The sequence below is a fragment of the Microchirus variegatus genome (assembly GCF_963457635.1).
Source record: "Microchirus variegatus genome assembly, chromosome: 6".
NCBI classification, from domain to species: Eukaryota; Metazoa; Chordata; class Actinopteri; order Pleuronectiformes; family Soleidae; genus Microchirus; species Microchirus variegatus.
In genome coordinates, this window is record NC_139807.1 from 28,130,291 (window position 1) to 28,142,561 (window position 12,271).

At 41.7% G+C, this 12,271-nt stretch overlaps 1 protein-coding gene across 4 annotated transcripts in view; it reads left to right on the plus strand.

Moving 5' to 3' along the window:
• The window catches only part of sox6 (SRY-box transcription factor 6), a 172,080-nt gene that overhangs the window by 86,591 nt on the left and 73,218 nt on the right, over positions 1-12,271 (plus strand). For 3 of the 4 annotated variants that reach the window (XM_083890973.1, XM_083890976.1, XM_083890974.1), the window contains one exon: positions 5,524-5,613. The exons of the other annotated variant lie outside the window; for it this stretch is intronic. In XM_083890973.1, coding sequence (XP_083747099.1) covers positions 5,524-5,613 — 90 coding nt within the window. The remainder of the gene's footprint in view (positions 1-5,523; positions 5,614-12,271) is intronic. 4 annotated transcript variants of the gene reach the window in all.

Consider the following 12,271-nt stretch of genomic DNA (forward strand, 5'->3'; position numbering starts at 1 on the left):
ACCGGGTTTTTTCAGAGATCTCGCTGAGCCCGAGATTACAATATAACACAGCGCTCTCAGCAGTGGCTGAAATGTTTGTTTAGAACCTTCAGGGCTTCTTAAACAAGGTAATGACGCAAATACACACTAAAAAACAGCGTTAACTGAAACTTCCGGTCTAGGTGCTTTATCATCATCCAATCCAATTGCAAAGTGACAGGATTGTTTATTTGTTAGTAACTGCTTTGATTTGTCATTTGAGCTTTTCTACACTTTACAACGATCAGAAATGTGCAAACAAAACTGTCCTGGACTGAGGAAAGCTTCTCAACCACAGGCATTTAAAAGAGAACGAGCGCTCGATCCAATAAAGTTTCTTTTTTATCTCGCTGAGTTATTAAAAAAATGTCAACGAGATACAGATTGTGGTTTCGGCAACATGGAGAAAAAGACAATGAACAGAAATCATAACACAGCCGTATTATCTCCATCTGTACAGACAGGACAGATAGTTTTGTGGCAACCTGCCTCTTAACTTCACAACTGTGGTTTACAGTGAACATGATATTCTGGCTGCCTCCACTGCCAGGTGCTGAAAGCTTTGTTTATGTCACACATCAGCCTCGAAACATTCTTTTGTTGAGATTTATGAGGATCATTAGCTTTGTTTTTAATACGGTGAAATAAAAACAGCTGTAGGCTTATCTACCCGGCTAATGGATAGATTTGGGTGTCGTCTCGGTTCCTCTGTTCGCCAGTCACCCACATTACAACATGATCACAGAGTACCTGCATAAGGAAAGCTGTATACACACGAGATGACAGCGCTGATACACTACTTTTTTTGGCAGAAGTATATCAATCAGTATGTTTCCATGAAAAGTTATCTAAGCTACGCGATGGTTGTTGAAGTACCCCTCCACTACAGAAGGGGGCAATGTGTCCCCTGTTCCATTGTTTTTCTATCATCCATTAAACGTTAAAATATTAAATTCTTGGAGTTGACATAGCGTGGACTTTTCTGTCCAAAAAAAATGCACCAGTTTGGAGTTTGGAATTTGCCATATTTGTCATATCTTCGTCTTCTTCTGTTATTTCTGGGTCAACACGTGGTTATGAGAACCGGGAAGTCTGCACATTTAGACCAGTTTGGATCCAGTCGAACGTACAGTAGACCACATCATAGTCTCAGGGCGCTTTCACACCACTAGTTCGATTATTTGATCCGCACCAGGCAATACAATTGTTATTATGTAACATAAGACTCCAGTGTGGTCCGCTTTCACAACAGCAAACGAACCAAAATTGGTCCGATTGACGTTTCATCAATGTGTTTATATCTTCCGGTAGAAAAGCGCCAATTTTGACTCACTATGGAGCAACACGTTCGCACATTGCTACTTGATCTGATCTTCGTTTATTACATTCTCTGTATTGGCCAATTTTGGCAAAATATCCAATTTGAGAATGAGTCGCGGCTGCGTCTGGAGAACAATCTGCTGATGCCCTGGAGTCGGCGAAGACGTATATCGTGTCATTTCAGGCAGAGGAGACGCGCTATTTTCATGAATGTGGTCGTGCTAACTATGAGATGAAGATTGCTCCAAAGACCTACAAGGTAGGCTATGTCCATGGCATTTACTGCAGAATATGGTTCGGACCCGAGTTCGCGTTCTCACCAGAGGGACCGCACCAGAGTCTGACATTTGGTGCGGAGTCAAGCGGACCGAGACCACCTCTTTTTGGCGGTCTCAGTCCGCTTTCACACCAACTGCTGTTGGTGTGAAAGCGCCCTTAGTCATAGTGGATTTGGTCCAGTTCCAGTCAGACTTGTTAACACGTTTATCAGAAGTATAGTTTGTGTTGGGACTGACACAATAATTACATTTCTTTCTACGTAAATATAATGAATGATGACTATTGAGTGCCACACACACACAAAAATAATATACATATATATATGCATATATATTTCAGGGATAGGTCTTTTTCCAGGGTTTTCAGAGAAGACACAATACAACCCAGACAGGCTTCGTCGTCCAGAGACCGTTCCCCCATCTCAATGGGAACACATCTTGGACTCGCAGTCCAGTAGTTTTGTCTTGTATGTTGCTATCTGTGCTAGCTGCAGAGTGGGGGGGTGTCTGTGCCAGGCCAGCGTCCATCGGGACCACTGGAATTGCAAAGACTGGAGGAAGTTGGTCTGGGTCCAGTGGGGGCGATCTGGGCTTGGTGACAAGCCAAGCTGTCTACTGCAGGGACGCTGGGAAAATGTAAATAAGAGCCTGATAAGGGCTATTGTTTTCATTCCATTCTCATCCCAGCTGAATGGCCTGCTCCCCAGCCACGGAGCATTTTATCTCGAGAGGGGGAGGGAATGCAATGCAATGCAAGAGGGGGTGGGGGGTGCGAGAGATTTAAGAGCCCCCATAGGAACATAAAAATAAACTCACTGGACTCCCTTCTCTTGTTTAAGCTAATTCCCCTAGTATGTGATGTCCTACTTTGAGAGGAAGTGCACGACTCTCTTTTGTGGCCAAACTTCTCCAATTCTACATGAAATAATCACGTCATTCAATTTTAGAGATCCATCGAAATCAGCAAAGCGTGAACACTATTTTTTTGGTCCAAATCATACATTATTTGCTATTTTTACAGTGAACATCAAATTGATATTCACTGTGTCGTAACCTGACAGTAATTATTATCATGTTGATACTAACCGGTGTTTCTATTGGCATCTATCATTTCTCCAGAGAAAACAGACAGGCATTTGAGAAACTGAAATAGCATTCCTCCCATTAATCTAAATTCTTCTGAAAAATAAGCCGTGGAAGGGTTTCTTTGAAAAAAGCCAGATATCTGACTCGTTTTGCTGCACAGAAAAGTTGCTGCTGCTTTTCAACCAAAAGATCCATTTTTGGTTTTGCCCGTTTTTTTTTTTGTCTCACAAGGTTCGAACGCTGAAAAGCGTGTTTGAGAGTTATTTTATGGACTAATCCGGGTCATTATTCACCTCTCCCAGGTGCAAGGCACGGAGGACAGCGGTGCATTCCAGCTGTAGTCTCTCCTGTTTGGAGGACTTTGCAGCCTGTCTGGCCCAGTGGAGGGGATGGAGATTTGAAGGGGAGCGGCCCGCTCTCCTGGGAGGGTTCTGGGAGGAAGGGAGGGGGAGGACTGGAGTAGAATGGAAGCTGGCACCATATTATCTCTAACAGTTGGTGCATTCCTTAATGATCAAGTGCTTGAGAAGCATCTGTGATGAACGTGTGCGTGTGTGTGTGTGCGTATGAGTACATATCAACATATGTTAACTGTGTTTGTTTAATTCCCCTTTAAAGAAAAAAAAAAACACAAGCCTTTTTCTGTGCTTTAGGGGAGAAAATGTCATGCACAAATATTCTCTCTGAGGATTATGATGTGAGAGGAGTTTGTTGTTCTGGTAGAGGAAGCTGTGTCTCACCCAGGGGTCAGGGCGCAGGGAAGAAGAGCTGAGCTCTGCTCCTCCTCCTCCTCCTCCTCCTAAAAACCCCAGTTTTCAGATCTGTGATCTCTGTGTCAACACACACACACACACACACAAACGCATGCAGCCCTTTCTCTCTCCCTCGCTTATAGGGTCAAGGGGACAAACTGAGTTGGGAATTGGAAAGTCAATAAAGCAGAAGTAATGTTATAATGACCTTGGAGCTGAAGATGTCCTGTCGACCCCCATCACGTCGGAGGAAGTGGACAATCAAACAAAAAAACGGTCACTCTTGCTTGATCTCCTTGAAAGCCATCCTTAAACAAGGCCACAACAACGACTGACCTCGTGTTACTCCCCGCTCGTCTGAAGTCAGCGTGTTTGTCGTGGAGAGAGAGAGAGAGAGAGTGGAACGGTGTTTGGTTTTGTGGGAGCAGAGGGCGAGCGATGCTACAGTGGGATAAACTAAACTGTGCAAACTGTTGATTTCAGTGAAAATGCTCCAAAAATATTGCCTATATATCTTTATTATGTAAAGAAAAAAGAAAAAAACACACACACAAAACCTTCCCGAGTGGCATCATTTGAAAACATTAAGAATGCTCATGAATTGTGTCCTTTTGTTATTAAAACTAATCTATGCTCATGTTAATGATTCACTATTATTATTATTATTATTATTATTATTACACCCAATGGCTCAGTGGGAACAAGTATAATAAGTATGTCCGCTTTGGTTTTGCATTTTGATCCTCAGGCAATAAACAAAGCCCGAGGACAATTTCTGTTAAAGAAAAAAAACGCACACAAAAGAAGCATTTTGCACTCATCAAATAGACGCTAAGTTAATCTGACGATGTCTTGATCTGGTTTAATTTAGAGGAGACGTTGGCTCAAGGTGGTTTTCCTGGTGCTGCCGGTGTTTGATGGGAACAGTCTGACCCCTGAGCGGTGTGGGGATGGCAGAGGCCCCCGGGGGTCAGCTGGCCCAGCATGTTCTTTATCAGCCAGCTCAGCAACAGCGTGGCAGATTGCAGTCATTTCTCCTCTGATTCATTGTCTGCCCGGACAAATGTTAATTGTTTTCATCATTGGCAGCCATGTGAACGCTTGGGATGTACCCAGTCTCTCTGCCCTTAAGCCCAATTTATACTCCTGCGTAAAGTGCTCTGCGTAGGTTACGCAGAGTCCTCTGCGTCGTCTTCGACTGCACGAAATAATTTTGTAAGTGTCCGTCACTCCGTCAAGGGACTACGGAGACGGCAAGAGCTGCGATTGGTCCTCAGGACAGGCCGAGCTAACGCTGCTCTGTGCCGGCTCACAGTGCGCACCGAGCGTCCACAGAGGCGGAGCTGATCACCGCCGACAACCTCGCTGCCAAACTATAAATACGTCATATCTTAACACACACAGCACATGTTTAGACTCTAAATGGCCAATTTCTCGCCTCAAAAGACAGGCCGAGCTAAGCTGCCCTTTGCCAGCTCACAGTGCGCACCGAGGGTCCACAGAGGCGGAGCTGATCACCGCCGACAACATCACTGCCAATATAAATATATATATATAAATACGTCATATCTTAACACACACAGCACTTGATTAGACTCTTAATGGCCAATTTCTCGCCTCAAATGATCTTAAAACTGCGTTCCATGACACAGAAAAGTGAGAAACGGCCACTGTTTCAACAACAACAGTCTTTCTCTCTCTTTCTCTCTCGGACGCCATTGCTCACTGTAGCCAGAAGCACAACAACCTTGCGCAGCGACCCCTACTGATCGGGCGAGAAATTGCATCGCGTATCCGTCACCGCGACGCAGAAGTATGAAGGCTCGAGGGGTCTCCGTGGTTATGCAGTCGAAGAAGTATAATGTGGCCTTTACTCTGTCCCTCACAATGTCTGGTCCCCTCCTCCGCTGAGTCAAACTGAGTCTCCTTTACTGTTTCAAGCACAATATCATTGAAAAAATACCTTTATTTCATGTGATATTCAAATTAAAACCAGAACATTACATGTGTAACGAAACGAAAAAACAACCTCTCTAAAATAAGGTATTTCTTTTTTTTTTTTATTTTAGAAACGTCATGCATGGAGACACTTCTTTCTAAAGAGTGGAAAGAGAAGATGGAGAGGCTGAACACCAGCGAACTTTTAGCAGATGTAAAAGGTAGGACCGCAATGGCTAAATCAAACCCCGAGCATGTACCACACACAAGCACTGCTTTAATCCATGTTAACAAGCTCACTCCTCATTCCTATCAGACGTACATAATCTATGCAGGGGAAAAGTCTCGGAAAACTGCCTTGTACTCTGAAATAGAACAAAGGCCTTTGGCTGCCCTCCTCATTCATTTCCCTCCTCTCCTATCTCTTTGTCGGAATGCCCAGCTCAGTCCCCCGAAGTGCTGTCTTCGAAATTCCACAACCATTTATGCTATTTTTTTTCTGCAGCACTCCATGCTTGTCAGCAGTTTATTGTCGCCGCCCGAAGCAGAGCTGCTCGGGGGGGCTCTCTGGCACACGGTTTGCGCGCGGTTCACGCCGCTCTGGTAACCGTTGAACTTGAAAAGCGCGCTCGACGTAAACAGAGAGCTCGCACGGCGGCCAGCGGAGAGCGAAGATTGCGCAGAGACAGTGAACGCCCCCGTGCAGTGTATATCAAGCACTCAACTCAGCACTCCCCCCCTCCCCCCAAACATCTCTGCGTTTCTGACAGAGTGAAGGAAGGTGGGCTGAGGATGGGCAGGGCTGCTGTTTCAGTCCTTAGCACTGACTGTTACTGAGAGCTGCTGTGTTTACACAGCACAGGAAAGCACAATACCAGCTGTCTGATAACAGCAAGCTGTCACTGGGTTCTGTACTCTCTCCCTCACTGATTCAATTCTTCAGATAACTTTTGGCATCGACTTTTATCCCTTTTTGTTGTTGTTGGCGATACTTTCATTTAAATGTTTCTTAAGCCGAAATAAACTAAATTAATCTTCAACTATTTTGAGAATTGATTAGTCGGTTTGAAGCTTTTTTTCATGATTGAAACAAGATTTGTGATTGTTTTAGCTTCTTTTTGTGATCAAATTTTTATTTTATTTTAAGGAACAACATAATAAATATATATATATATATATATATATATATACATATATATACAGAAAGGTATATAAATCCACAAAAGTAGAGCATAAAATATACATACACATAACATTTTTTAAATCTTCTATCTGATTCTGTCTTATTTTATTTTGCACTATTTTATTGTTTTTACTGTTTTTAATTACTTTTATTTGTTTCCTCTTTATTTATTTAATTGCTGTAAAGGGCTGTATAAATAAAGTACATTTACATTTACATACATACCTATACATACACACAAATAGACAATTTGAAATATATATATATATAAATAAAAACAAAACACAATCCCAAAAATATCCCACCCACCCCCTGGATCCAAAACTTCATATCACACAAATGACACCTGCAGCCCACGGAGGATAGTTAGGAACAAGCTCCAAGATTCTGTTACTGAATCTTTAGCTCCGTGGACCCGAGCTGTCGACAACTCCAAATAAACAATATCCACAAGTATGTTAAAAACCCATGCTCGAAAAGAGAGTGAATGTGGAGGTTTCCAACGTGTGGCAACCAGTCTTATTTTGCGGCCGTAAGGCCAGCAAACAATGCTCTTCTCTTAACCAGTGTCAAATCCATTGTTTTAGCTTCTTAAATCTGAATATCGTCTTTGTTTCTTTGCTCCACATGACAAAGAAATCATTAAAACTGAATATTTTTTTGATTTGTGGACAAAACATTCAAGACATTCAAGAACATCGTCATTTCCAGGTTTGACAAACACTGATCAATGTACATTTTCTGACATTTTCTGGACCAAACGATTCATCAAGTAAATCCTTGACAGATGAATCGATAATGAAAATAATCATTAGTTGCAGATCTAACTTAAACCTGGGATTAAATGTCAACCGTGGAAAGGAGAAGTTAGGAAGTCTCAGTTTCATTATATTGTAAGAAACAATGAGTTATAGAGATCATTTGCTTCATTGTTTCTCTCACAAAGTGCATAAATAAAACCAGTGTTTTGCCTTAATTATTGAATTACACTTTCTCCACGTGCAGGGGAAAAAGAAAAACGAAAAAAAAATGGCCCTTGAATGCTCTAATAAGTATATACATTGGCAATAATCTTAATGAACTGAGAGATAAATCATCGATTGTACCTGCTTGTGTTACTGTAGATCAAAGTGCAGCGGGTAAAAATGTTTAAAATGATTTAGCCTTTTGAAAGCTGCTGTGTTAAATTACAGACCCGGGCGTTTCCCTGTGATGAATGGGAACAGGAAGGTTACTCTGTGGTTTGTAAACAGGTAGGCAAGTCTGATAATAAACACTATTGCCGCTGTCTGTGGATGAGTTATGGAGACTAGTCTATATGCGCCAACACAGTCGCCAATATAAATGTGTCTGCTATCATAGTGCCAGCCTTAGATTTTTTTAATTAGCATGTCATTTCATATGACTGTAGACATTTCAAAGGGCTCCTTTGTGCTCCCCCTTTACAAAATGTCTCTCTCTCTCTCTCACACACACACTGTGTTTGATGTCTGCCTGATGTAAATACGGGCAATTAAAAAAAAAAAAAAAAAGAAGAAGGTCGGAGATGCACAAGGTCCACCAAATTAAAACACAAACAAAGGTACCAAGCAGAAAACACCTGATGATTAAGTGTTTTGATGAATCAGAGGTTACGTTAATTGTTGGGTTAAAATCGGTACAAAAGGCAAACATGCCTGTAGGTTTTTTTTTTAAACGAATAAAAGTGGGCGCGCGGAGAGAATAAAGGCTGACATTCAGATAAAGAGGTACCGCGGTACCTACTGGCAGAGTGGCCTTGCAGAGACTCTGTGCCGATAGCTCAATGATTCCTTAAGCAGTTTACACCGAGCACCTCATAGGCTACCTTCTGACACTGCTCCGTCAAAACCTTGAAAAAGGAATACGTGTGTTCCTGCAGCAGCAGCAGCGAGCGCTGGTGAGGAAAAAAAAAAAACAATATTGTGTGACAGACTTTGACCCGAGGCTTTTCCCCGTGAAAGGAGGAGAGACGTTCTTTTTTTTTTTCCTCCTTCCACTGCCGCTGTGTTGAAACATGCCCTCGACGCTGCCCGAAGTGAACACACACACACACACACGTACAGTAAACAAAACAAAACAATAGTATCAACAACATCAGATATTTGCTTTTTCAAGGTCTGCGAATGCAGCCGAGCGTTGAGCTCTCACACACACACACAGGGCACGGTTATAATTATAGCTTGTTGTGATGTGGGTGTTTGTCTCCATAACGTCCTGTTTCTGAGGTAAAGAATAAAAAAAAACAATAACTCAGTGAAAGGCTTAAAGTAGATATGTAGAGAGGTGTTAAATAAAAGTTAAATGATTTCACTTCTTTTCTTGTATCGCTGTCAGGGCTTAAGCATCGACGGAGTCGGGAGAGTTTGTGAAGGGGGCATTAAGCGGCGGATTTTCTTTTCAGCAGTCAAATCCGGGAGCTGTTTGTTTTCATACCTGAGCTTAGCTGTCAATCTGCAAGCAACGATGAGGAGCGAGATGAAAATCTCCCCGCGAACAAAACCACAGAGCAAGAAAAGGAGGCCAGCTGGAAGGAATCCAAACCGCAGAAAGTAGCAGATAATAGGAGGCAAGGTGCAGGAGGAAGAGAGAGAGAGAGGCACAGAGAGGGAAAATGATTTTTGATGTGGAGACTTTTTTGGAATTACATAGTAGAGATGCAACTAACGATTATTTTCTCGATTAAAATGTCAAAAAAACGTCAATCGGTGTTTATCAAACGTGGAAGTGACGACGTTCTCGAATGTCTTGTTTTGTCCACAAACCAAAATTCAATTTGAATGATTGAAACAACGGAAATATTTACATTTAAGAAGCTAAAACATTTAGAAATCTTGTTTTAGTCATGAAAAAAGCTTCAAACCAATTCATCGATTAATTGTTTGAGGTCTATAACAAATGTATTAGTTGCTTAATTTGCAAAAAAATAATAAACGATCATATACCGTATACATAATAACATGAAACATGATACATCAATACCATAAAAGTGATTTTGTTGTATGTAAAATGTAAGTTTTGAGGTTATTGACAAGGAAATGTTGTCATCTTACAAATCTAATCTAAAAGTCTTCAATAAGCAAGTGTATGAGGATTTTAATGATTTATAAATCATCATAATTCATGCTGTCATCATTCTTCTCTCTGGTATATTAGAGACTGTATTATGTGATGTGGAAAAAAACTTCAATTCTAAAACATAAAACTGGAAAAAAAATCCTAAATCTCAGTCGTACATTGAGCATTAGTGTATATTTCATTTCCTCAGAGTTAAAATGACAATAATAATTTCAGCTGTATTATAGCTAAAAAAAACGTTCTCACGTTCATCATTTTGGTTACATAAAATGCTGTATGTGACAGCACAGTGTCGGCCTGTGTGCAGATGTATACACCCATTAGTTGTGGGTAAATGTACACAAACTTTAGTAGTGTGCACACGGCGTCCTCCTGTAGATAAAGTCGCTCTCTGTTCCGCTCACACTCACACAGAGCTGTTTAACTTTCCCTCCTGAGCAACAGTCCGGGGCCCGGGTACCATTTACTCAAAGTGAAGGAAAAATATGTAGTTGCTAAATTGGAACACAAGCTGTATTCATTGGAATGGGAATTTGCTAAAGAAAAAATAATAAATACACATAAGAGAGAGCGAAAGCGAGAGAAAAACGGGCTCAACGTTACACCGAGCGCCCCCCGAAACGGTCGCCTGAAGCGAAAAAAAAAACATAACTCTCCCACTGTTACAATCGATTTGTGAGCGGCGACCACGTGACGCGCACACAGACAGTGCTGTGGCGGGCAGATAAGTGCAAGCTCTTTATGAGCGCGCGAACACAGGGTGGCGAGGCAGGGGCCCCCCCGGCGCCCGCAGCCGACACGGATTCGCTTCTCCGCTCGGTTCTACCTGTGCCGGCTTTGACAGAAAAAGAGAGTCCACTGTGTGAATACAGAGAACCATATTGTTCACGCTGGCCATAATACAGGTTATAGCTTCACAAACATTGATTATTCCACTTTAAAAATGTAAAATTCGATTCTTAAACTTCTCCCATAATGCAAGTGGAAATACACACCCGCAATATCAGTGAACACACAGTGGCTTTATTTCTATTGCGCAGTGTTTGTGAACATTTAGGATATTATATTTGCGCAAACATGCACACAAACAGTGTCTGTCCAGTTGCTCCGTGTCAACAAAAAAAAAAAAAAAAAAAGCCTCCGTTTTCTCCAACAACACTTCAGTCAACTGTTTGCCCTGTGCACTCAGGTGAAATATGAGCCACACTAAATCATTATTCCTCAGGCCACATTTACCAGATGAATGTACGAGAGTGTTGGTCTGTGTGTTTTTCTCCTCTAATGAATTGAGGAATTTAGCTTGTGGCACTGGAGCTAAAGCTGTGGGTGCGCGTGCGTGCGTGCGTGTGCATACGTGTGTGTGAGGAAGAGAATGCTCTGTTTCTCTTAAGAATTATATTCACCGGGTTTGACGTGTTGTTGTTGTTTTTAAAGTGGATTAATGACTTTAAAAGTATTTTTTGATGGAAATAAATAAAGTATAATAACGTCGTCTTCTCCAGGGAAAAAAATGTGAAGCTGTTGTTAATGAGCACGCCGTTGAACACATGTACTGTATATTGTTCAGACACACACCAACTAGAGTTTTATCCACTGTGGGGATAGTTAGACCCCCCTGAATAACATTCGAGACCCCCTTATACTTATATACTTATATGATCTACACACATAATACACTTTGCATGCTTTCTTATCCTTTATAACCAGACAAAATGTCAATTATTTTATTTCTAATTCTGCATTTTTAATGCATTCAATCATCGCTTTCCAAATGGCGCTGTGGAAAAGGCCCCATACAAGCCCACATCTGACAGGGAATATAGCCAATACTGCAGCGTGGCACCTGTGGTGTTGACATAGTATTGTGCAAATGGGAGATGGGAGATGGGAGATGGGAGATGGGACCTCCCCCCCCCCCCCCCCCCGATTAATAATGGGTATTTCGCACACTGGTTTTATCGCTTTATGACTTTTTATGACGTTTGGTCCCATAAGCCAGGCATGTCCAAAGTCCGGCCCGGGGGCCAATCATGGCCCTCGGTCAGGTTTTGTACGGCCCGCAGATTCAGTTCTATCCTGTATTATTTATGGCCCAGGAGGGACTGCGGCAGCAAATCGGCCTCAATCACATGTCATTTCCTGTTACCTTATTATGTTATTGTGATATCTGACTCCAGATGTGAAAGAAATGCAGAATTGTTTCATTTGTCCACTCCTGCGTGATTTACATTGGGTTACATCTCCAAATCTAAGATGATAATTAGATTAAAGGACAATAAAATGATTATAAAACATGGCCTTTGTGTGTAAATTTGGCTGTTGAAAAAGGCTCTTAAAGACTACTATTGGCCCCCAGAAATCTTTACATTATCAAATTTGGCCCTCGTTATAACAAGTTTGGACACCCCTGCCATAAGCTAATATAGTCAATTTTACCAAAACCTACCTACCTACCGACTTTCTCTCATTACATTCAAACAATTTCAACTTTAAGGTTAAAATGATGCATCATACAGTAACAAAACAAAAAATTCCTCTATTAAAACTTCTACCATTCTTTATACTCACAGGTGAGCTGGCGTTCAAACATTCTATCATTG